General features: G+C 54.8%; 1 protein-coding gene across 5 annotated transcripts in view; it reads left to right on the top strand.

Annotated features, from left to right (window-relative positions):
* The window catches only part of MYH14 (myosin heavy chain 14), a 91,893-nt gene that overhangs the window by 49,967 nt on the left and 16,090 nt on the right, over positions 1-25,836 (top strand). For all 5 annotated transcript variants that reach the window (XM_070402617.1, XM_070402620.1, XM_070402621.1 and 2 more), the window contains 16 exons: positions 772-893; positions 3,776-3,845; positions 3,967-4,127; positions 5,055-5,163; positions 8,117-8,248; positions 8,980-9,186; positions 11,613-11,750; positions 14,285-14,408; positions 14,976-15,147; positions 17,119-17,331; positions 17,876-18,020; positions 18,878-19,084; positions 21,286-21,390; positions 21,489-21,641; positions 22,841-23,089; positions 25,522-25,734. In XM_070402617.1, coding sequence (XP_070258718.1) covers positions 772-893; positions 3,776-3,845; positions 3,967-4,127; positions 5,055-5,163; positions 8,117-8,248; positions 8,980-9,186; positions 11,613-11,750; positions 14,285-14,408; positions 14,976-15,147; positions 17,119-17,331; positions 17,876-18,020; positions 18,878-19,084; positions 21,286-21,390; positions 21,489-21,641; positions 22,841-23,089; positions 25,522-25,734 — 2,520 coding nt within the window. The remainder of the gene's footprint in view (positions 1-771; positions 894-3,775; positions 3,846-3,966; positions 4,128-5,054; positions 5,164-8,116; positions 8,249-8,979; positions 9,187-11,612; positions 11,751-14,284; positions 14,409-14,975; positions 15,148-17,118; positions 17,332-17,875; positions 18,021-18,877; positions 19,085-21,285; positions 21,391-21,488; positions 21,642-22,840; positions 23,090-25,521; positions 25,735-25,836) is intronic.

Below are 25,836 nucleotides of genomic sequence, written 5' to 3' on the forward strand. Positions count from 1 at the left end.
AGGTCTGCAGACACTATATTTTATCAAATCTAAGATGCATTTATTTCTGACACTTTAGCGTCTCTGAAGTGGGGATGTGGCTATTCATCAATAGCTTGTCAGAGTGTTGTGTGGTTTTTGTTTTTAATTTTTTATTGTTGCTTGTCAGAGTTTAATTGCTTTCTTGGCTGTATATAAAATAACAGTGTGTCTTATTATTGATGGTGGCTTATATTTGATGAAATGTACCATACACAGCCATTTCTTCAAGAAGCCCTGGTGCTTTTCAGTAGAGAATGGTGCTTAGAGCCGAAGATCTGGGTGCTAGGTGAGCTCAGTGGTGTCAGGGTGTCACTCCCAGGACATGCCGGCCGGGCAACGTACTGTTTAGATTTTTACCATTTTTACCAAAAATAATGATGTATGAGCTTTGTTTACACAGCACCTTGGCTGACTATCCTATGTGCTAATTCAGCCCTCCCTACTCTCCCCCCTCCTGTTCTGTTCTACTTAATACTTATTGCTATTTGTTTATTTCATTTATTAGGGATTTTGCCACCACATTTACCCCCAGTCTCTCCCACGGGACTGTGAGCTCCCACGGGGCAGGGATTTCCGCCTGGGCCTGGCACGTAGTAGGTGCTCAGTAAATTACAGATCAAACGACACGAAATCGCGAACCATTGTTGACCAGGCTGTCGGCCAATGAATGGCGCCCCCGTGTGGCCGTCCATGGAGTGGCGTCCCCGTGCGGCCGCTGTTGACCCTGCGTGTCCGCCTTGCTCTCCACAGGCCGGGAAGCTGGAGCCACGGCTGGTGCTGGACCAGCTGCGCTGTAACGGCGTCCTGGAGGGCATCCGCATCTGTCGCCAAGGCTTCCCCAACCGCATCCTCTTCCAGGAGTTCCGGCAGCGGTGAGCGGAGTGAGGGTGGGGCTCGGGGGCTCGGGTCCGGAAGCCACCATCCCTGCATCCAAAACCTCCCACCACTCCTCCTCCCCCTCCTCCTCCTCCTCCTCCTTCTTCTTCTTCTTTGCTTTCAGAGAGGAAGGGAGAGGGAGAGAGATAGAAACATCAATGATGAGAGAGAATCATTGATCGGCTGCCTCCTGCACGCCCCCTACTGGGGATCGAGCCCACAACCTGGGCATGTGCCCTTGACAGAATCGAACCCGGGACCCTTCAGTCCACAGGCAGATGCTCTACCCACTGAGCCAAACCGGCTAAAGCCCACGGCTACTTCCGAGCCTGGACCCCGGGGAAGCTCCTTAGGTTTGCTGGGCTTCAGTATTCTCCTCTGTGGTATGGGCAAGCAGTACCCACTCAGTGCGCTCCCAGAGGAATAGAGCGTCACATGGCAATCAATGTGTTGTAATTGGCATTTCTTTACTTTTTTATTTGTTTGTTTGTTTTGTTAATCCTCAACCGAGGATATTTTTCCATTGATCTTTTAGAGAGAGTGGAAGAGAGAGGGAAAGACAGAAAGAAATATGAGTGAGAGAAACACATTGATTGGTTGCCTCCTGCACACACCCTGACCAGGGCCCGGGCCAGGGAGGATCCTGCAACCGAGGTACGTGCCCTTGACCGGAATCAAACCCGGGACCCTTCGGTCTGCCTGTCGATGCTTTATCTGCTGAGCCAAACCAGCTAGGGCTATTTTTATTTTTTAAATATATTTTTATTGATTTCAGAGAAGGGAGAGGGAGAGAGATAGAAACATCAGTGATGAAAAGAATCATGGATCGGCTGCCTCCTGCATGCCCCACCCTGGGGATCGAGCCTGCAACCCGGGCATGTGCCCTGACCGGGAGTGGAACCGTGACCTCCTGGTTCATAGGACGACGCTCAACCACTGAGCCACGCCGGCCGGGCTGCTTCAGTTTTTAAATTTAAATTTCAGTTCGTGAAAATTAAATACAGTTATTGGGTCAAAATGGCGAGCCAGCATCAAGCCGGTGGCTGGAGGGGCCTGGAAAATGGTATGACAGCGCTGCGGGATTCCATAAACTGAGGTTAATGAGAGAGATACACTACATGTGTATGAGGATGTAAAAGAAGCCATAGGCAGGCTTCCTGAGAACGTGTGTGACGATGGGGTGTTTTGTGTTAAGCGAGCGCTGGGCCTGCCCACAGATCTGCCTGAAGATCAGTGGACAGGACATGAGTAGGATGCATCCTACCTCGACCGTACCTGAAAGGGGTTGCTCAGGAAAGGAGAGAAAGAGGAGAATGGGCGAGGCAGCAAGCACGCAGTCGAAATCTGTGGGCGCATCTTCCGTCAGAATGTTAATTTTGTTGGTTAAACCTGAAATGTACAATTTAGAACCATCTGGGTTTCCACTATATTACTTTAAATAAATGTCTCTTATAACAAAACAAAAAAAGAAAGTTAAATGCAGTTAAAAATCTAGCTCAATTGGCCCTGGGCCGTGGCTAGGTTGGTTGGAGCATCGTCCCGTACACCCAAAGGTTGTGGGTTCGATTCCCGCCAGGGCACATGCCTAGGCACGCACATACAAGTTTCTCAATCCCCAACCATAAAATAATGTATATAGTTATTTTTAAAGGATTCTTTTTTTAAAAAAATGCGTTTTTAAAATTGATTTCTGAGAGAGAGGAAAGGAGAGGGAGAGGGAGAGAGAAACATCGATAGGCCGCCTCCTGCACTCCTCCTGTCAGAAATCAAGCCCACAACCCGGGCATGTGCCCTGACCGGGAATCGAACCAGCGACCTCTCAGTGCACAGGATGACACTTAGTCAGCTGAGCCACACCGGCCAGGGCAAGATAATGTACATTATATACGACATATAAATGTGAACATACTTGTATACATATTGTATATATAATATACATTATTTTATAGGAAATGCTGAGGGCACAGCAGGGGAGAGGCACTGAGAACAGACACGTATATGTTTATAAAATGTATTTTTAAAATTCAGAGTTCACTCAGAAATTTGAAAGAAATTGCTGTAAAGCACTTAGCCCAGGGCCTGGCACATAAGACGTGTAAAAACATCAGCTGTGCCCGGCCGGCGTGGCTCAGGGGTTGAGCATCGACCTATGAACCAGGAGGTCACTGTTCGATTCCCAGTCAGGGCACATGCCCGGTTCGATCCCCAGTGGCGGGGGCGTGCAGGAGGCAGTCGATCAATGGTTCTCTCTCATCATTGACGTTTCTCTCTCTCTCCCTCTCCCTTCCTCTCTGAAATCAATAGAAACGCATTTTTAAAGCATCAGCCGCTGTTTCTTGTTATTCTCAACTTCCCATTCTGAGACCTGCCGCTGTTTCCGTCTCGGTGAACTATGTGGTGATGTAATAAATACTCCTAGTGCCCTAACGGGTTTGGCTCGGTGGATAGAGCGTCGGCCTGCGGACTCAGGGGTCCCGGGTTCGATTCCGATCAGGGGCATGTACCTTGGTTGCGGGCGCATCCCCAGTAGGGGGTGTGCAGGAGGCAGCTGATTGTTGTTTCTCTCTCATCGATGTTTCTGGCTCTCTATCCCTCTCCCTTCCTCTCTGTAAAAAATCAATAAAATATATTTAAAAAATAAAAATAAATAAAACACTCCTAGTCCGCACACGGCAGCTGTCCAAGGACTGGGGGCTTTTATTGTCGCTGCAGGCGGCAGCATGAACGCTCAGCCCAGTGTGTGGCTGAGAGCGAACGTCCATTTTTCTTTCTGTTCTTGTTGTCATTGGTTATTGCTGTTTGTCACTCTGAGCCCAGGGCCCGCCATGGTGACAGTTGTAGTAAATCCCCCCCCCCCCTCGCCCCGCCGTCCCTGCAGGTATGAGATCCTGACGCCCAATGCCATCCCCAAGGGCTTCATGGATGGGAAGCAGGCCTGTGAGAAGATGGTGAGTGAGGGAAGATGTGTGTGGGGGGGGGGGGGGGGCGCGTGCACATAGTCTGGGGGTGGGGGGGGCCAGGACCTCCCCTGTCACTGCATCTTCTCCGCATCACCCCCACCCGCCACAGATCCAAGCCCTAGAACTGGACCCCAACCTCTACCGCGTGGGACAGAGTAAGATTTTCTTCCGGGCGGGGGTCCTGGCCCAGCTGGAGGAGGAGCGGGACCTGAAGGTCACGGACATCATCGTGTCCTTCCAGGCGGCTGCCCGGGGATACCTGGCTCGCAGGTGGGGCACCAGGCTGTCTGCCGCGGTCCCCTTGGCTGAGGCTGGCAGGGAGGGGTTGACCAGGTGGCCCCAGGTGTCAAGGCCTCTGAGATGGCGGAGGGGCTGAGAGACAGAGGGAGGGAGCCACCAGGTCCTGCGGCCGCTGCGGCCCCTGCGGGCCAGGCCAGTGCTGAGCGATGCTGGAGGCACCACGAAGAGCTAGACTCTGTCGTCGGTGACCAGCCTGGCGCTGGCAGGGCCCCGGGGCACGGGTTCCAGTGCTAACACAGAGAAAGCGCCGGGGAAACTAGGTCAAGGTGGTCACCCTACCGGCCTCAAGGGTGAGGGACTGCAGTCTGGAGGGGCAGACAACGCAGGCACAAGCGTCATGGCTGTGCTTTGATGGGGCCCTACGAGTGCCTGTGACCAGGGAGTCCCAGGTCACACTTGACAACCAGGTGGACCGAGGCGGTGACAAAGGTGTTCCAGGCTCGGGAACGAGCAGGAAGTCCTCAGGAGCGTCTCCTTCCCCCTCAGACTTGGCCCAGAGGAAGGATCAGCAAATACAGGGCCCCCAAATCCCAGGCTGAGGGGCGGGGACCCTGTTTAGGGTGCTGGGAGCCACAGGAGGGCTGTGAGAAGGGGGGGAGGGTGTAGAAAGACCTCCTGGAGGCGCGTTAGGATGAACTGGAGGCCGGGAGGCTGGGGAGGAGGCTGGGTGAGGGTCCCGGTGGGTGAAGGTGAGGCCTGCATTGGGGCTGGGGTTACAGGGAGCAGAGGAGGGGACAGGGCAGAGGAGGGGACAGGGCAGAGAGGGCCAATGACAGAATGGTGCTTGCACATAGTAGGCATTTAATCATGGTTGATGAGCCGAAGGGAGCTCTCGGGGCCTGGAGGGGCCGAGCCCCCCTCCCGTGCGCCCATCCTTCCGTCCGTCTCCCCGCACAGGGCCTTCCAGAAGCGGCAGCAGCAGCAGAGCGCGCTGCGGGTGATGCAGCGGAACTGCGCGGCTTACCTCAAGCTGCGACACTGGCAGTGGTGGCGGCTCTTCACCAAGGTGAGGAGGGTACCCGGGGAGGTGGCCTGAGCGGCAAGGAGACAGGACTGCGGGGGCAGGGCAGCTGGGCCTCAGCTGGCTGCATCTGTAAAATGGGACCCATCAGCCTGACCTTTGCTCAGCAGGATCTGTGGGTAGCAAGTGACCCAAAACCCTGACTCCAACCAACGTGGATAAAAGGTGCAGGACAGCTTCAGGTGCAGCTGGAGCCAGGGCTGGACTAGGGGGTCCTGAAGACTCCTCAGATCCAACAATTCACTGGGAGAAGTCAGGGAAATGCCTGCTGGTAACACTCCTGCTCACCATTTATTCAGGATAAGGATGCAGATTAAAACCAGTAAAGAGGACAGGCGCACAGGGCCGAGCTCAGGAGAGACCGGGTGCCAGCTTCCAGGACCTTCCAGAAACGATGCGTGACAACACTCATGGGGAATTTTGCCCACTGGGAAACCTCACCGAGCCTCAGTGTTCAGGGATTTTGTTTTGTTTTGTTTTGTTTAATGTATTTTGATTGATTTCAGAGAGGAAGGGAGAGAGAGAGATAGAAACATCAATGATGAGAGAGAACCATTGATCGGCTGCCTCCTGCAGACACACGCACTGGGGATCGAGCCTGCAGCCCAGGCATGTGCCCTTGACCGGGAATCGAACCATGACCTGCTGGTTCATAGGCCAGTGCTCAACCACTGAGCCACGCCGGCCGGGCAGTGTCCAGGATTTTGATTGTGGTCACTCACATAGGCATGGCTGACCGCCCACGTAATTGGCCTCTGTGACAGTCTCCAGCCCTTGCAGGGGTCAAGTTGATACCACGTGGGCCCAGCCCCCCAGATAAACCAAGTCACGTATCAGACCGATACTCTAAGGCAGTGGTTCTCACCTTCTGGCCCTTTAAATACAGTTCCTCATGCTGTGACCCAACCATAACATTATTTTCGTTGCTACTTCATAACTGCAGTGTTGCTACTGTGATGAATCGTCATGTAAATATCTGATATGCAGGATGGTCTTAGGCGACCCCTGTGAAAGGGTCGTTCGACCGCCAAAGGGGTCGCGACCCACAGGTTGAGAACCGCTGCTCTAAGGGCTTAGAGGTTTTCTCGAGGAGCCGGGCAAGGGCCAGTCCTTCCTTTGGGGTTTGGACACCACAGGCCTGGTGAGTGACCCTTTCCTGCACAGACAGGGCCCACACAGGGATGTCAGCTACCCAGCCTTCTGTCTCCTGCTTGACTGTCCTCCGTGATGGTCACCTGCAGGCTTACCCGCCAGGGAGCCACCCGCCGACTGGGACTGGTCCCCAGCGAGGCCGGCGTGGGCTTGTCTTATCTCAGAGCTCAGAGTCTGGGTTCATTCCCACTGGCCCGGCTGCAGTCCTGTGACCATCCAGACCACTCACCACACATCAGATGAGCCAGGCCGACTGCCCCTGCCCACCCAAAGCCGAGGGACAGAGCCAGGCCATCCGGGCCCCTGTGAGCTTGGAGCAGGGTGTTTCCCCCAAAGGGGAATGGAGAGGAGGCAGGAGGATGGAGATTTGGAGGAGAAAACACACCTCTTCAGTGTAATTCTCCATATGACGTTTGAGGTATCAGCCTACGTGCACTCAGCCAGCGTTAACTGAGCACCTACTGTGCGCCAGTACGTTTTAGGGGACTGTGATAAAATGGTGAATAAAAATAGACAGAGCCCTGCCCTATGCAGCCCATAGTTCAGGGCAGGGGCTGGCAAACCCACAAGCCAGACGCCTGTTTTTGTAAATGCCTGCTGGGTGGTGTACTGTCTGGGGCTGCTTTTGTGTTACAGCAGCTGAGTGGAGTCGTTAAAGCAGAGACAGAGTGGCCTGCAGAGCCTCAGATATTTCCCTCGCTGGCCCTTTATTTATTTTTATATGTTTTTATTGATTTTTTTTTTAGAGCCAGAAAGGAAGGGAGAGGGTAGAGAGATAGAAACATTGATGAAAGAGAAGCATCCATCAGCTGCCTCTTACACGTGCCTCACTTGGGATCGAGCCCACAACCTGGGCTTGTGTCCTGACGGGAAATTGAACCGTGACCTCCTGGTTCATAGGTTGACACTCAACCACCGAGACACACCGGCCAGGCACTAGCTGGCTCCTTAAGAAAACGTTTGCCGCCCTAACCGGTTTGGTTCAGTGGATAGAGCGTCGGCCTGTGGACTCAGGGGTCCCAGGTTCGATTCTGGTCAAGGGCATGTACCTTGGTTGCGGGCACTTACCCAGTAAGGAGTGTGCAGGAGGCAGCTGATCGGTGTTTCTCATCGATGTTTCTAACTCTCTATCCCTCTCCCTTCCTCTCTGTAAAAAATCAATAAAATATATTTAAAAAAACAAAAACAAGAACGTTTGCCTACCCTAGGATGGGAGCTAGGGGTAGGCTTGACAGGCGTCAGTGAGTGAATCCCACACATAAATACAAAGCTATAGCTGTGATAAATGCTATGGAAGAGAAAATAATAGACTAGGAAAGACTGGAGCAGAGAAGAACCAGGAACCGCTAAGAACCGAATCGGAGGCGATGGAGCAGAAATGTGGCCAGGGGAGGGCGGTTTGTGAAACGTCATTTGGGTGATGGGTGCGCACCGTGTAAGGTGCGTTTCTCCCCCTTGGACCCGGGGCGGAGGACTGAGAAACGCCTGCTGCTGGGTACAGTGTCGCTTGTGTACAAAGGGTTCACTTAGCAAAACGGAAACACGGACAGGGCTGCTCGCCCTGTTCCCGTACCCGGAAACCCTGCTCGCCCTGTTCCCGTACCCGGAAACCCTGCTATGGCCCCCCCTGTATAGATGGGACCCTGCCATGCCTGCCAGGTCCCTCGCTGGCCGGTGGAGGAGCTGGCCTTGCAGCCCAGGAGTCCGGCCCTAATTCAGAGCGTGAGCTCTTGGCTCCCGGGCCGAGCGGCCTCCCAGACACGCCGCCACCTTGACCTCCCCGTAGGTGAAGCCGCTGCTGCAGGTCACCCGGCAGGATGAGGTGCTGCAGGCGCGGGCGCAGGAGCTGCAGAAAGTGCAGGAGCTCCAGCAGCAGAGCGCCCGCGAGGTGGGCGAGCTGCAGAGCCGGCTGACACAGGTGAGGGGGCGGGGCCGCGGGTGGGCGGGGCTTTGATGGAGGGGCGGGGTTGTGGGCGGGGCCGTGTCACAAGGGGCGGGGCTTGTGCTGAGTGGGATGTGCGGGGGGGGGGGGGCGGGGCAGGGCTGTGGGGCGAAGCGGTAGGATGGGTCACAGCCAAGGTGTATTGGGGCCGAATAGGAGTCGAAACTGTGGTGTGGTTTGAGCCATGCTGTGCAGGATCCTGGGGTGTAGCCAGGGCGTTGGGTGGGGGGGCTGGTTCCTGCCCGGCTAAGATGCTCAGGGGGCGGGGCTCCAAGGCGACGCGGGGCGGGGCAGGGGACCAGCCGGGTAGCAGGGTGCTGGTAGGCAGGCGGTGGACTTTTCCTCTCCAGGATTTCTGGCATCTTAAAATAATGCTGAAGCAAACCTCTGGAGCATTTGTCTGTTTGCTTTTCCCGCACTACTTCCGTTGGCTAAATTGCTGGGCGTGGGAGTATTAAATGAAATGTGAGGTGGTGGAAGGCTTTCCTGGGGCTGTCTCCCGGGTGGACTGGAGGCGGGGAGGCTGGGGAAGAGGCTGGGGGGATGTCCATTGGGAGAGGACGAGGCCTGAGTGTGTTGGGGCTACAGGGACAGAGAGGAGGGACAAAGCAAAGGGAGTGGGGGGGGGGAAGAGGGACCTGGTGCTCCACTGAGGGCCATCCTGGGGGTGCTGCCTGCTGACCTCTGACCTCCCACCCCACCCCCAGCTGGAAGAGGAGCGCACCCGCCTGGCAGAGCAGCTTCGAGCAGAGGCAGAGCTGTGCGCTGAGGCCGAGGAGACCCGGGGGCGGCTGGCAGCCCGCAAGCAGGAGCTGGAGCTGGTGGTGTCGGAGCTGGAGGCCCGCGTGGGGGAGGAGGAGGAGTGCAGCCGCCAGCTGCAGCACGAGAAGAAGAGGCTGCAGCAGCACATACAGGTCTGGTCCCCACATCCCCACAAGCCCCCTCCCCCCCCTCCTCCCGTCTGTCCACCCTGCCTCCCTTTGCTGCTGCAAACAGTGCCTCTTTTGGCCATACATTTGCAGGAAAAAAAACCTCAAAGTGGATCAAGCAGAAAGAACTCTTTTTTGGTTTAAATATTGGGAGACTCCAGAAGGGATAAGCTTCAGGCATGGCTGGATCCAGGTGCTGAAGTCAGCGCCTCAGTACTTGGCCTCTGTCCTTCCGGCTCCATTGGCCTCCATGCCACTGCATTCGCAGGCAGGCGCCCTCCCGTGGTTGGCCTTCAAAGCCCAGCGTGTATTTTACACGTAAGGCACATCTCAATTCAGGTGCCACGCTTCCATGGGCGATACTTCATCTGCATTTACATCTCATCATTTGTTCAGGTGGAAAAATCGATTTACATGCCCAGGTTGTTCCAAACATACTTAAAAGTTTTCCAGGGATTGATTGGGTGTCCGACTTTAAATTTAAAATAAACACAATGAAATAAAAAGGGAGATTCAGTTGCTCGTTCACACTGGCCATGCTAAGAGCTCGGGAGTGGGTTTGTTTTTAAAAAATACTTTTATCGATTTTATTTCTTTATTTATTTTTATCGATTTTTGAGTGGAAGGGAGAGGGGGCATCATTGATTGGCTGCCTCCTGCATGTTCCCATGCCCCCCCCGGGAATCAAGCCCACAGCCCGGGCATGGGGACCTCCTGGTCCTTGGTCGACGCTTAACCACTGAGCCACAAGGGCTGGGCAAACTGGAGTGTTTTCCTTTTTTAAAATATATTTTTATTGATTTCACAGAGAAAGGGAGAGGGAGGGATAGAAACATCAGTGATGAGAGAGAATCATGGATCGGCTGCCTCCTGCACACCCCCCACTGGGTAGTGAGCCTGCAACCCAGGCACGTGCCCTTGACCAGAATCGAACCCGGGTCCCTTGAGTCCGCAGGCGGACGCTCTATCCACTGAGCCAAACCGGTCAGGGCTGGAGTGTTTGAATTGCCTCCTCCTTACCTGGTTGGTGAGGGTGGGATCCTGCCCTTTGGTTACGGATTTGGCCTAACAGGCGAGGCAGACAGCAGGTTATTAGTCGAGAATACTCACAGCTGAGCGGGCGGAGACCACGCCACAGAGAGCCGCGTGGGGGCGCACTGGGGAGGATGAATGAGCCGTGGCCGTGGGAGGCAGGCTTTGTACCAACAAGAGGGCGAGGTGGCCCGGTTCCTGCAGGAAGCAGCGATTGGTTTGTTTGACTAATTCCAGCTGGCAGGCGACTGAGAGCCAGTCTGTGGGGATCAGCAGGCCTGTGCCTGGCCCCTGTCTTACCGAGGGTTCCCTGCTAGGGGCGCTGATCCCAGGAGGAGAGCGGGCAGGCAGTTGGGCCACTGTAGATCCCCCCAACTTTACCAGGTGTCAAGGCAGCTCATAATATTGCATCGTAGTTTCTGGTTTCACACCAAGGTCTCCACATGTGCCGGTCACCGCCGTAGGGGACGGTGCCCATCAACACGATCTGTTTATTTATTATTTATTGGTCAAGATCTTCACACACACAACAATGCAGTTTCCACAAGGACGAAGATGTGTTTTGTTTTGTTTTGTTTTGTTTTGTTGATACTCACCCGAGGGTAATTTTCTCATTGATTTTTAGAGAGAGCGGAAGGGAGGAGGAGAGACACAGAGAGAGAAGCGTTTGTGTGAGAGAGACACATCGATTGGTTGCCTCCAGCACGTGCCCCGACCTGGGGTCTGGGGGATGAATCCACAACCCAGGTACCCACTCTTGGCTGGGAATCGAACCCGCAACCCTCTGGTACATGGGCTGATGATCTACCACTGAGCTACACTCGCCAGGGCCAATTTTTTTTTAATTCAATTGAAAAGTTTTTCTTTATTTAGCGACTTATAATAAATGTGTACTCCTGGACCTTGAGAGAATTGTACAGATGTAAGGAACAGCCAGGGAAGGACAGGAGGTTTTTAGATGAGAGACCAAGATTTAGAACAGAGACTTCTTTCTTCAGGGCCAAATATTTGTTTTAGAGAGAGTAAAGGCGAGAGCGAGAGCGATAGAGGGACATCCATCAGTTGCCTCTGTACCCACCTCCACTGGGAATCGAACCCACAACCTTTTGGTGCACGGGATGATGCTCCAACCAAGGCCAGGGCCAGGACAAAGGCTTTTTACCTCTCTTCAGTGCCTAGAACAGTGCCTGGCACACACGAGGCACTTACTGAGCTGATGAATGAAACAGACCAGGAAGGGATTTATCCTTCCCAGCCTTGTGCGGAGTGTGGACCTGTCTGAGCCGCCAGCCCGGGGGTCCATGGACCACCCCCTCCCCATCCTCCCCATCACACCAGCCCCCGGCCCCTGGGTCCTCACCGTCCTCCTCCCACCCCAGGAGCTGGAGACCCACCTGGAGGCCGAGGAGGGGGCCCGGCAGAAGCTGCAGCTGGAGAAGGTGACGACGGAGGCAAAGCTGAAGAAATTTGAGGAAGATCTGCTGCTCCTGGAGGACCAGAACACCAAGCTGAGCAAGGTCGGTGGCCCGGAGCCCCCCACGGGGCGGGGAGTGGGGGGGTGACGCTGGTGGCTCCTGGGCCCCTCTCTGCCTCTGCCTCCAGCCGGCCCTGCCTCCAGGGTCTCGGTCTTGCTCACTCTCCGTCTGGGCTGCGTTTCCCTGGAGCCCTTTCTCCCTCCTCGTCTCCCTTTGTCACACGGTCACCCAGGCAGCCATGACTGAGCAACGGCCGTGTGTCATCACCTGTCGCTGTGTCACAGGCACCCCAAAGCCGCGTGGCTGGAACCAACACCGTTTCATTGCGTCCCGTCGTCCTGGGGGTCGGCTGCCAGGGCCCCTCTGTCCGCCTGTGGCCCTCGCGGGCGGTCACCGTCACAGGGCGGCCGGGCTGGATGTCTGGTGTCGCCGTGCTCCTGGGTGGCCTTTGTCCCCCCAGCGGAGCCGGAGTGTCTGACACGGCAGCGCGGGGCTCCGGGAGAGGGAGGCAGGAGCAGTGGCCTCCCTCCCATTGAATCCTGTCTGCTGCTCAGGTGTCGGCAAACGTTTCCAGATGGTGGACATCTGTGGGCCATTCCGCTTCTGCCACAACCACTCCGTTATTTTATTTTATTTTTTTAAATATATTTTTTTATTCATTTCAGGGAGGAGAGAGAGATAGAAATATCAATGAGAGCCCTAACTGGTTTGGCTCAGTGGATAGAGCGTCGGCCTGCAGACTGAAAGGTCCCAGGTTCGATTCCGGTCAAGGGCATGTACCTGGGTTGTGGGCACATCCCCGGTAGGAGGTGTGCAGGAGGCAGCTGATCGATGTTTCTCTCTCATCGATGTTTCTAGCTCTCTATCCCTCTCCCTTCCTCTCTGTAAAAAATCAGTAAAATATATTTTAAAAAAAGAAAAAAAAAGAAATATCAATGAGAGAGAATCACTGATAAGCTGCCTCCTGCATGCAAAACACTGGGGACCAAGCCTGCAACCCGGGCATGTGCCCTGACTGGGAATTGAACCTTGACCTCCTCATTCATAGCTCAATGCTCAACCACTGAGCCACGCCAGCTCGGCCAACTCTTTTTTATTTTATTTCAAAATTTGTTGACTTGAGAGAGAGAGAGAGAGAGAGAGAGAGACATCGATTTGTTGTGCCACCTCTTTGTGCATCCACTGGTTGATTCCTGTACGTGTCCCGACTGGGAATCAAACCCGCCACCTTGGCGTACCAGGACGACACTGTAACCCACTGAGCTACCCGGCCGGGGCACAGCCACTTAATTCCATTATTGTAGCGAGAGAGCAGCCACAGACCATGCATCACCGAATGGGGGTGGCTGTGTCCCAATGGAACTTTAGGTATAAAAGCAGGCGCCGGGCTGCATTTGGCCTGCACACTGGTTTGCAGAGCCCTGAGCTTAAAGCAGCCACAGATTCAAGAGGTGGGGAGTTAGACTCCATGCCGGAGGGGCACACGGGGAAGAATCTGTAACCAGCCACAGCCCGGGCTGCCCTGGGCACGGGGCATATGGCATGGAGCTAACTGGAAAGCCATCGGCGCCCTCACAGGGGAGAGGGGGCTGCGTCCCCAGAGGAAATCGATGTGATCGCACTTTGTGACTTAATTATAAGCTGTGTCGGAACAGGACAAAAAACCAGGGGGGCGGGGGGAGGGGCGTGGTCTGTTCCCGCCATCAGGGTGACCTGGCAGCTCCGTGGTGCACGGGGGCTTTCTGGAACATGCCTGTATGGATTTCGGAAACTGCTCACGGTTGGAAAAGTACTGCTCCGGCCTGTGCTTCTCAAACCCCGTGTGCCCCGGAACCCCGTGGGGAGCTGGTGGAAGCGGACTCTGACGGAGCAGGTCCGGGTGGGGCGAGATTCGGCTTCTGAGGCTGACGCTGTGGGTCCGCGATCCCTGCTTCGGGCCGCAGCAAGGGTCCGGCGCTCGCACAGGGATGGGGCAGACGCGCAGGACGTTGGCCGCAGTGTCGTTGATAAGAGCAAGTGCTTAGACCCCCAGCCGGTTTGGCTCAGTGGATAGAGGGCCCGCCTGCAGACTGAAAGGCCCAGGTTCGATTCCTGTCAGGGGCTCGGACCTCGGTTGCAGGCTCAATCCCTGGCCCTGGCGGAGGCAACCAATCGCTGTGTCCCTCTCACGTCGATGTTTCTCTCGGTCTCTCCCCCTCCCTCCCACTCTCTCTGGAAATCAGTGGAAAAGTATCCTCGGGTGAAAATTAAAAAAAAGAAAAAGAAAAGAAAAAAGAGCAAATGATTAGAATCTCCCTCAGGGCCCATCAGGGGCTGGTGGTCAGTGAATGGTGCTGTGTTTCCAGTAATGGACGTCTACACCCACCGTGTGGATCGGGGCCGAGAACAGACCTTACTTAGCAAGCACGTCCAACTCAAAGGCTAACACGGGCCAAATAAACGAGGCTTGTGGCCCGCGGGCCGCGAGTTTGACATGTTTGCCTTAGCGAATGGAAGGGGGGAAGGGGTTGGGGCAGGAGGGCAAGGAAGGATGGAGACAGCAGACCCGCTGACGCCCCCACCTCCCCCGCCCTCAGGAGCGGAGGCTGCTGGAGGAGCGGCTGGCCGAGTTCTCGTCCCAGGCCGCTGAGGAGGAGGAGAAGGTCAAGAGCCTCAATAAGCTGCGACTGAAATACGAGGCGACGATTGCGGACATGGAGGGTGAGCGCCCGCCCGCAGTGGGGGCTGTGCACGCGCCCTGGGGGACCTCAGGCCAGCCGCCTGTGCCGTGCGCGGGGCCTCAGTGGTTGTATCTGCTAAATGGGGGCAGGAAAGAAGGCCGGAGACAGGTTGGGTGTCTTCTCAGCGCTGAGTTTCTGTCTCGCTCAGGGCCATTCTCTTTGGTGTCCTGGGTCTCTCTCTCTCTCTCTCTCTCTCTCTCTCTCGGACTGTCCCACCCACTGTTACAGACATTTTTTTGTCTCTGTCCCTTGCTATGCACTCGGAATCAGAAGCCAAAGGGACCAAGCGCAGGGAGATGGGGGAGAGGGTAGGGCAGGGCAGAGAGAGGCAGTGAGCAGGAGTAGGGGCTGTCATTGTGGGGGGCGTGGGGGGGGACAGTCTGGGGTCTGGCCCAGGGTCTGGGGCGCTCCCCGAGAGGGGGAAGCTGGAAAGAGGAGGCTGCGCTGAGCCTCACACACCCGGCAAGGGAGGGTGGGACCGTGGGTCTCCGTGGGAGCTGCGGCGGTGGGTGTGGAGCCCTCGAGCATGGTCCCCTCCCGCCCCCAGACCGCCTGCGGAAGGAGGAGAAGGGCCGCCAGGAGCTGGAGAAGCTGAAGCGGCGGCTGGACGGCGAGAGCTCGGAGCTGCAGGAGCAGATGGTGGAGCAGCAGCAGCGGGTGGAGGAGCTGCGGGCCCAGCTGGGCCGCAAGGAGGAGGAGCTGCAGGCCGCCTTGGCCAGGTGCCCTGGGGAAGGGGGAGGAGCGCTTGGCGGGGCGCCAGGCACAAAGCACAGCCTGCCCGTGAGATCCTCCCGGTGCAGAGCCCAGCGGAGAACCACGCACAGCCGTGCACACGCCACCCCCTCTGAGCCTCAGTGTCCCCTTGTGTGAAACGGCCCGGGGGGCTCCAGCCCCGCCTGCTTAAGGGAAAAGTGAACCGAGGCCCTGGTGTCTAGTAACTTGCATGGTTCCGGGTCAGAAGCGAGGCAAGAAAATTCGGTTTCTTCTCCCCCATTCCCCTCCCAACCCTGAGCAGCCCAGAGTCAGTGACTTGAAAAGCGGTCTGACCAGCTGAGGAATCATAATCATTACGACAGCCATTCACGATTATTGAGCGCCTACTGTGTGCCGGATAGGGCAGTGGGTTTTTCAGATGCTTTTGACCCACTGTGCTTCATGCAAACTGAGACGCCTTGATTATAGGAAAGATGTGCTTCTTAGAATCGCTGGTACACGGTGTGTGTGTGTGTGTGTGTGTGTGTGTGTGTGTGTGGTTAAGAACACACAACTGGAGTCTGACTTCTGGGTTCCTGGCCATGTGACCTCACCCACGTGACATTACCTCTGTGGCCTCAGTTTCTTCATCTGTAAAATGGGGGTGAGTGTAGAATTAAATAAGAAGGTGTTCATCAAACGCTTGGCACACCCTGGGCCCTCGGTGAATGCTGGTGTGTCTGTTAACCAATTTTCATTATTTTATTCCGATGGTCTTGTTATTTTCTCCTTTTTTTAAAAATATATTTTTATTGATTTCAGAGAGGAAGGGAGAGGGAGAGAGAAAAGCACCAATGATGAGAGAGAATCATGGATAGGCTGCCTCCTGCACGCCCCCCACTGGGGATCAAACCCATAACCCAGGCATGTGCCCTTGACCAGAATCGAACCCGGGACCCTTCAGTTTGCAGGCCGACGCTCTATCCATTGAGCCAAACCGGCTAGGGCTCCAGAATGTTTTCATGACCCCCAAAAGGAGGCCCAGTGCCCACTAAGCTGCCACTCCCATTCCCCCTCCCCCCAGCCTCTGGCACCACCAACCCGCTTTCTATCCACATAGGACTTTCCTATTCTTTTTTTTCAAACGTGTTTTTTTTTAATTGATTTTGAGAGAGAGAAAGGGAGAGGGAGAGAGAGACAGAGAGGGAGAAACATTGATGTGAGAGAGAAACATTGATCAGTTGCCTCCAGCACACACCCTGACCAGGGACGGAACCCGAGACCCAGGCATGTGCCCTGACCCGGAATCGAATTGAGCCAGCCCCCATTTGGTGCACAGGACGATGCCCAATCCACTGAGCCACACCGGCCAGGCAGACTTTCCTGTTCTTGACAACAGGGATCATACAGCAGGTCGCCTTTTGCACTCCCGTGGTTTTTGTCGCCATTCCCCGCAGCAACCCTGGGAGGTGGCTGTTCACGTCCTCTCACAGGCCAGGACCTGCCGTTCAGAGAGGCTGTCACTTGCCAGGCAGATGGTGGCCCGGCAGGGGATGCAAACCCATCTGCACAGCCCCGGTCTGCGCTGGCCCTCCACTCAGCTTCTCTCTGCAAGAGGCTGTGTCCCTTAGGGCTCATGAGGTGGGTCTGTGCGGTCAGCTCTGCCACTCACTGACCGTGTGACCTGGGCAAGGGCTTTCCCTGCCCTGTGCCTCAGTTTCCTCATTTGTCATAAGCACTGAATGAGACCATGGAGTTAAAGGGCTTGCGTGTGGTAGGAGCTTCATAAATGTCCCTGGGATTACTATCAGCGTCGTTCCCATTTTACAGCTAGGTAAACTGAGGCTGAGTACTGGAGGCACATGCCCAGGGCCAGAGCTGAATTTGAACCCAAGACGGGTCGCCCCAAAGTCCTCATCTGGCCTCTTCGCCCCGAGAAGTCATCCTGCCCCCTGCCTGCTCCTGTGGCTAACTCCTTGGTCCTCGTCTGCCCCCAGGGCCGAGGAGGAGGGCGGGGCCCGCGCCCAGCTGCTCAAATCCCTGCGGGAGGCGCAAGCAGGACTGTCCGAGGCCCAGGAAGACCTGGAGGCCGAGCGCTTGGCCCGGGCCAAGGCAGAGAAGCAGCGGCGGGACCTGGGCGAGGAGCTGGAGGCCCTGCGGGGCGAGCTGGAGGACACGCTGGACTCCACCAACGCCCAGCAGGAGCTCCGGTGAGGCGGGCTGCCCGCGGCCACCACAGCCTGGGCACATGCGGGGCGGGGCAGGGGAGAAGGACTGGGTGAGAAATATCCATCTACACAGAGATTTAGTAATTCAGCAATTGGTTATTGAGTACCAGCTCTGGCCAGCCTGGGGTTAGAGATGAGTCACACCCAGGCATTGCCCCCAGGAACTTCCAGTCTTGGGAGAGGCAGATTTGGGCACAGAACAGACCCAATCCAGGACAAAGCATGCTCTAATGGAGTAGCGTTGCATGATAAGCGAAGGCCCCTAAGGCACATCTGTGGGAGGGAGTTCAGGAAGACTTCCCTGAAAAGGGGCCTTTTGAACAGGGTTTTGAAGGATGACTAGGAGTTCACCCTTAAAGCCACATGCCTTGCACAGTATCAATGCCTAGATTCTTTAAGGAATGTAGAGTGAGGTCCCCATCCTTGGAGAGAAAGAATAAAAAGAAGCACAACTAGCTGTCAGGGGCTCCCCCAAAGTCCTTGCCTTCCTCTGTTCTGAAATTCTATCCCCTCCCCCGCCCCAAAGGTCCAAGAGGGAACAGGAGGTGACGGAGTTGAAGAAGGCTCTGGAGGAGGAGACCCGCATTCACGAGATAGCGGTGCAAGAGCTGAGGCAGCGCCACGGCCAGGCGCTGGGAGAGCTGGCGGAACAGTTGGAGCAGGCCCGGAGGGTGAGTTAGGGCAGGAGTGGGGGGTTGAGGGGGGAGGGGGGAGGGCAGTTCTGGGGGCCATGGGGAAGGAGGGCAGGATGCTGGGTTGGAGGAGGTATTGCTGGCTGGCTCTAGGCTGGCCCATCTGTCTGGGGTTCTTTCCTTACCTATCCATGTCCTCGCTTCCCCTCCATTCAGCATTAACTGAGCGCACACTGTGTTCCAGGGATGGTACTAGGGCACCCAGCGGTGAACAAAACAACCAATGTTCCCTCCCCTGTGGGGTGCGCGTTCTGGCAGGAGCAGCAGAGAGCAGACAATATAAACATTCCTAATAGCTGTTGGGGTACTAAGTGCTGTGGGAAAATGAGGGCCCGGAAGAGGGGATCAGGTGCGAGGTGGGCGGTTTGTGATTTTTCTTTTTTCCTTTTTTTAATATATTTTTATTGATTTCAGAGAGGAAGGGAGAGGGAGAGAAAGATAGAAACATCAACGATGAGAGAGAATCATGGATCAGCTGCCTCCTGCAAGTCCCACACTGGGGATCGAGCCCACAACCTGGGCATGTGCCCTGACCGGGAATCGAATCATGACCTTCTTGTTCATAGGTCGATGCTCAACCACTGAGCCATGCCAGCTGCACTCATCGTTGATGTTTCCATCTCTCTCTCCTTTTCCCTTCCTCTCTGAAATCAATAAAAATATATTTAAATATATATATATTTTTTTAAACTGAGGGAGGTGAGTTGAGCCATCCCGGCATCAGAGGGAAGTGAGTTCCAGGTAGAGGAAAGAGCCAGTGCAAAGGCCCTGAGGCAGGCATGTGCCCGGTTAGTGGGGAAACCTTAAACCTTTGCTTGTTTCTCTCCCCCTGCCAGGGCAAAGGTGTCTGGGACAAGACCCGGCTGGCTCTGGAGACCGAGGTGTCTGAGCTACGGGCAGAGCTGAGTAACCTGCAGGCCTCGCGTCAGGAGGGCGAGCAGCGGAGGCGCCGCCTGGAGTCACAGCTACAGGAGGTGCAGGGCCGGGCCGGCGACGGGGAGCGGGCACGCGCAGAGGCTGCGGAGAAGCTGCAGCGAGCCCAGGTGAGCGGGGCCGCGGTGGTCTCTGCTCTGTGACCTTGAGTGAGACCGCCTCTCTCTGGGCTTCTGTTTGGTCCACGTCGGCCCTGTTGTCCGTCCCTTCCAACTTTTCCAACATCATCACGCATGCGTGGCTAGCATTTGGAGAGAGTTTACTACGTACCAAACATCCTGTGTATTTCACGGCATCCTCCCGACTCCTCTTTGGTGGCAGTGCTAATTCTGTTCCCACTTTACGTACGAGGAAACTGAGGCCCAGGGAGGTGGGGTTGATTGTCTAAAGCAGTGGTTCTCAACCTTCTGGCCCTTTAAATACTGTTCCTCATGTTGTGACCCAACCATAAAATTATTTTCGTTGCTACTTCATCACTGTAATGTTGCTACTGTTATGAATCGTCATGTAAATATCTGATATGCAGGATGGTCTTAGGCGACCCCCGTGAAAGGGTCGTTCGACCGCCAAAGGGGTCGGGACCCACAGGTTGAGAACCGCTGGTCTAAAGTCATTCAGAGCCGGAATTCGAACCTAGGCCTGCCTGACCCTGTAGCTCTTAACCCTGCCACAGCCCAGACTCCACTTTCTCTTTGGGCCTTCAATGATCCGTGGTCTGATTAGAAGAGGCCACAGTGAATGCCTGGAACCGTGTGAGGACAATATCCGTGTAACTGCGAGGCAAGCAGTGGATTCTGGGCTTTTTAACTAAATGACCAATACCTGTTCATTATTGAGGACACAAACAGCAAAAAGAACAGAGGGAAGACTGACCTTAATTCCCCAACCGCTTAGGCTGCTATAACAAAGAGACCCCAGAAATCATCAGCTTGAATAGAATACACGTCTTTCCCTCTCAAGAAACAGGCTCAGACCCTACCCAGTTTGGCTCAGTGGATAGAGTATCGGCCTGGGGACTGAAAGGTCCCAGGTTTGATTCCTGTCAAGGGCACATGCCCGGGTTGTGGGCTGGATCCCCAGTTGGGGGCATGCAGGAGGCAGCCAATCAATGATTCTCTCTCATCATTGATGTTTCTATCTCTCTCTCCCTCTTTCTTCCTCTCTGAAATCAATAAAAATATTTAAAAAAGAAAAAGGCTCAAGGTAAGCATTTGAGGCTGGCAGGACCCTAGGCTCCATGAGGTCACTCAAGAGCCGGTCTTGTCCCCGAAGCGTTGACCTCGTCTTCAGAGTGGAATCTGGGTTGTGGGCACATCTGTGCTCCAGCTTAGGAAGGGACAGAATTTGCATACATCACTTGCTTGCATGTCATTGGCCATACCACAATCACGTGACCACAGCTCACTGCAAGGGGAGGCTGGGAAATGTAGTTTCTAGCTGACGGTCATGGGCCTGGTTAATAGCCGGTCACAGTGGGACCAAGGGAGAATGGATCTGGGGGGACCACAAGGGTCTATCCCAAGTGGAACCATGCTATGCAGACACCACTGTGCCAAGCACTGGGCATATTGCAAGAGTAAAAGTGGCACCAAGAGTCCAGTATGGTGGCTGAGAGCACAAGTTCTATCCGGAAGTTTCTTCAGTGTTGGGGATTTTCTGTATTTGTGCTATCCCCTTGGCTAGTGAGCCCTTGAAATGTGGCCAGGTACAAGCGAGGAACTGGAGTTTTGCTTTTATTTCATTTTAGTGTAAATGGCTGCATCTGGTTGGTGGCTGCCATCTCGGACAGCTCAGCTCCAGAGCCAGTCTGCCTGGGCTCAAATCTCAGTTCCCCCAGCTGTAGCTGTGTGCTCCCAGGCACCTTTCCTGACCTCTCTGTGCCTCAGCTTTCCTTTATGTAAACTGGGAATAGTAGTGGTATCTGCCTCTGAGGGTTGGTGTGTGAATCCAGTGAGCCAAAAGTTATAAAGCCCTTAGAATAGTTCCTGGGCACGTTCTGTTTATCCACTCACCAGCTGATGAATATTTGAGTTGTTTCTACCTTTCTCTATGCTGCTATGAACGTCCCTGTACATGTGTTTGCTTGGACATATGTTTTCATTTCTCTTGGGTCCACCCCTCGGAGCGGAATTGCTAGGCAATAGGGAAACTCTGTGTTTAACCGTTTGAGGAACTGCCAGACTGTTTTCCACAGTGGCTGTGCCATTCACATTCCCACCAGCCACCAGCCGTGTGGTAGGGATTGGAGGTGGAGGAGCCGCTGGGGTCGGCTGGGTGGAAGCCGCCATTAGGAAGTACCCCTTTCCCACAGGCTGAACTCGAGAACGTGTCTGGGGCACTGAGTGAGGCCGAGTCCAGAGCCATCAGGCTGAGCAAGGAGCTGAGCAGCACAGAGGCCCAGCTGCACGATGCCCAGGTGACCTCCCCCCCCCCCCTGCCCCCGCCCTTGTACCCAGCCCCTCCCACCTTTCTGCCCCCACCTGACCTCCATTCTCCCCCCGCCCCCATCTACAGGAGCTACTGCAGGAGGAGACCAGGGCAAAGCTGGCCTTGGGGTCCCGGGTGCGAGCCTTGGAGGCTGACGTGGCCGGGCTACGGGAGCAGCTGGAGGAGGAGGCGACGGCCAGGGAGCGGGCCGGCCGTGAGCTGCAGACCGCCCAGGTCCAGGTGAGAAGTCCTGGGGGGAGGCCAGGGGACACTTGGTCCCCCAACCTGCTCCTGCTGGTTCCCTGGCTCAGAGACGGCCCCGTTATCCGACCAGTCAGAGCCCAGACTTCTGGGTGCCAGTCCCGCCTCTGACTGTCACTCAGCCCCACAACCCGTCGGTGCAGAGCCCTGACTTTCTGTCTTATCGCCCACTTTCCGTCTACACCGCCCCAGCCCTGCTGAGGCCTCGTCCTCTGCCCCCCCGGATCCTCCTCTCAGCCTCCCTTCAATGCCCCTCTGCCTCCAGTCTCTCCTCTCTCTCCTGGCTCATTCTCCACACAGTCTTCCTGCCCCAGAGCTGGCCCTGCCCTCCCCTTGCTCACAGCCGGCCATGGCTCCCGGCTCCCCTGGACGAAACTCATGCCTCTCAGCCGGGCGTCGGACGCCCTGCGGTCTCTGGTCCTCCCCTTTGTCTCTGGCTGCATTCCTCTCTCCCTCCTTCCCCACTTCACTTCGTTCTTCAGGACTCAGCGTCAGCGCCCCCTATCGTGGGAAGTCCCTGGCCACCCTCCTCTGAGCTCCTACAACCCTTCTTTCTCCCCGTTCCCATGCCAATCACCCTGGGCTGGAACACTCTCTGCCCATGAGTCCCCCCACCAACCGGAGAGCTCCTTTAAAGGGGGACCCTGAGTTAGATCTGGTCCCCAAGGTGGGCCAACAGAGAGCCCGATTTATGGGAGGCCTTGAGCAATGCCTGCTGAATGAATGAGCATGGAGTACATGCCTGCAAATATCCTCCTTCAACTGGCAAACTCCTGTGTATAGTCTAAGATCCATTGCAAATGCCCCCTCCTCCAGGAAGTCTCCCTTAAATGTTCTAAACAGATGCTGAGCCCCTCCTGAGGACTCCCCTGGCTCCCATACTTTAGCCTCCATCACCCTGGCTGCGACACTCAGTTCTCTCCATCAGACTGGGGGTTCCCCAGGGCAGAGCCCGGGTCAGACTCACCGTCTTGGTCCCAGAGGGAATAGTATTAATCTCTTGGGAAAGCTGAGGGTCATAGAACTCACAGCCTCAACCCTCCTCCAGTGCAGTGAGCCATTTCCCTCTTCAGGCCTCAGTCTCCTCATCTGGGAAATGGGGTGCTACCAGCTCACCCCTCGGTCACAGCCATGACTACCACCCACCCTCTCTCCTCTCCCCCCACCCCCACCCCCAGCTCTCAGAGTGGCGGCGGCGCCAGGAGGAGGAGGCAGGGGCACTGGAGGCAGGCGAGGAGGCTCGGCGCCGGGCTGCCCGCGAGGCGGAGGCCCTGATGCAGCGCCTGACAGAAAAGACGGAGGTGGTGGAGCGGCTGGAGCGGGGCCGCCGGCGGCTGCAGCAGGAGCTGGACGACGCCACCATGGACCTGGAGCAACAGCGGCAGCTCGTGAGCACGCTGGAGAAGAAGCAGCGCAAATTCGACCAGGTGGGCCCCCTCGGTCCCCGAACCCCGTTACTCTGCTGGGCCAGCAGGATGCTAATCCTGCCTCCCAGGGTCACTGTGGGCAATGAGGAATGTGTGATGTCACAGCTCCGCTGTGAACTTGGGGGCGGGGCAAATCCTAGGACAAGATGCTTCTTCCCTCTGAGTCTATAAAATAAGACACCCATTGGTAGCCCCTCCATTTTCCCCCCAAACATGTCCTGAAGGTGCACCAAAGGGTGCTGGCGAGGATTAAATGAAATACATCTCACTGCTCCTGCCGGCTCTCCCCGTGTGCCTTGGGCCAGCGGCTTTCCCCATTTCAGCCTCAGTGTGCCCATCTAGGAAATGGGGATAGTAACAAGCACTGGGCGATCTGAAGATGAAACAAAGATCACACAACCCCAGCGCATTGAGATCAGCCAGCCTGGAGCTTTGGATCTCAGCTCAGTCCCTTCCAGGCTGTGTGGCTGGGCAAACTGCTCCACCCTCTCTGAGCCTGGTGTTTTTATTTTTCCAACCAGAAAATGGAGGCATCACTATTGTGCCTTCACTTTTGAAAGCTATTTTCGCTGGATAGATTCTAGGTAAATATTTTTATTCTTTCAGCACTTGGGCGAGATCATTCCATGATCTCTGGCTTCCATCGTCTCAAATGAAAAGTTAGCAGACATTGAAATCATGGTTTCCGGGAGGGTCACGTGATATGTTTTTCTAGCTGGTTTCAGTTTGTTCTCTTTATCGTTGGTATTTAGCCGTTTGACAATATCTACCTCTTCTAGGTCCTAGGCATTTTCATATGTATTTCAGAATCAGTTTGTCAGTTTCTGCACCACAAAAATCCTCCTGATTTGAGACTGCGTTGAATCTCTAGGTCAATTTGGAAAGAACTGACATCTTAATAATATTGAGTTTTCCGGCCCAGGAACATGGTCCATTTATTTAGATCTTTATTTTTTTTAAAATATATTTGTTATTGATTTCAGAGAGGAAGGGAGAAGGAGAGGGATAGAAACATCAATGATGAGAGAGAATCATTGACCAGATGCCTCCTGCAGGTCTCCTGCTGGGGATCAAGCCTGTAACCTGGGCATGTGCCCTAGCTGGGCCCCAACCGGGAATGGAACCATGACCTCCTGATTCCCAGGTCAATGCTCAACCACTGAGCCACGCTAGCCGGGTTAGATCTTCTTTTTGGGGGAGTGGGGAATGCAGGCTTAGATTTTTAATTTAGCTCAGGAATGTTTTGTAATTTTCAGTGTATATCTTTCACATCTTTTTTCAGATTTATTTCTAAGCATTTTATATTTATGATGCTATTTTAGTGGTATTGTTTTTGTTTCAATTTCTGGCTGCCAAGGTATAGAAATACAATCGATTTTTGTATATTTTGATATTACTTCCTACAGTCTAGCTAACCTCGCTTATTAGGGCTGGTAGATTTTTTTCTAGATCCCATTGGGTTTCTTCCAGTTCCAAACACGGGTATGTTTGACTGCCTGGTGCTGTCTCGTGCATTATTAAAGCTCTGTTAATTTTTTTAAAAATATTTTTTTATTGATTTCAGAGAGGAAGGGAGAAGGAGAGAGAGATGGAAACATCAATGATGAGAAAGAATCATTGATTGGCTGCCTCCTGCAGGCCCCCTCCTGGGGATCGAGCCTGCAACCCAAGCATGTACCCTTGACTGGAATTGAACCCGGGACCCTTTAGTCCACAAGCTGATGCTCTATCCACTGAGCCAAACCAGCTAGGACTGTTAATTTTTTTTACACTTTTTTTTTCTTCACTCTATTTGGATCATTTCTATTGACCTGTTTTCACATGTACTAATTCTTCCATGTCTAGTCTTCCCCCAGTTTCTCCCATGGACATTTTGAGTTTGGAAATTATAGTTTTTAGTTCTGATGGGTTCTGTTTTACCATTTCTAATCCCTCCTGAAATAACCATCTCTTCATCCATTGTATCCGTCTTGTCCTGAAACTTACTTATCATAGCCCTTGTGTGATGATATCAAGGTCATCTGTGGATCTATTTTCATGGACTGATTTTTCTCTTGACTGAGTCCACCCTCTTCCTTTGCCTGTATTGTAAATGTTATTGTTTTAAATCACTGTGCCTGGAAAAAAAAAACAGTAAAGGTTAAAGTACATTTTTGAAATATAGGTATATGTTTTCTTCTGTCACTTCCCCGAAAGGAAGAAGCCCTTTCCTCTGTCCAGTGTCCACAGTGAGCAGCTGATGAGTTTCACCCATTGAAGAGCGGGGCTAGTTTGCCATCTTAATCCCTCTACCTCCCTCTTGTGTCTCTGCCTCTGCCTGTCTGCCTGCCTGTCTGTCTGTCTCTGTCCCTGGCTGCTCCCTATTCCCCACCCCCTTGTACTCTCCTTTCAGCTAATCTATTTCCCCCACCCTGTCTCCCGCAACCCCCAAGCTCCTGGCAGAGGAGAAGGCCGCTGTGCTGCGGGCGGTGGAGGAACGAGAACGGGTGGAGGCCGAGGGCCGGGAGCGTGAGGCCCGGACCCTGTCGCTGACTCGGGCGCTGGAGGAGGAGCAGGAAGCGCGTGAGGAGCTGGAGCGGCAGAACCGGGCCCTCCGGGCGGAGCTGGAGGCACTGCTGAGCAGCAAGGATGACGTGGGCAAGAGCGTGAGTGGGGGCCCCCTCCCCGAGACACCCCTGCGACAACTGCACGCACACGTGTGCTGTCACCTGCAGAACATGAAGGGACCCAGTCACCCATGTCACGTG

Source organism: Myotis yumanensis, unplaced genomic scaffold (assembly GCF_028538775.1).
Source record: "Myotis yumanensis isolate MYYU_CA2020_CCGP unplaced genomic scaffold, mMyoYum1.0.hap1 SCAF_23, whole genome shotgun sequence".
In the NCBI taxonomy this organism is placed as follows: Eukaryota; Metazoa; Chordata; class Mammalia; order Chiroptera; family Vespertilionidae; genus Myotis; species Myotis yumanensis.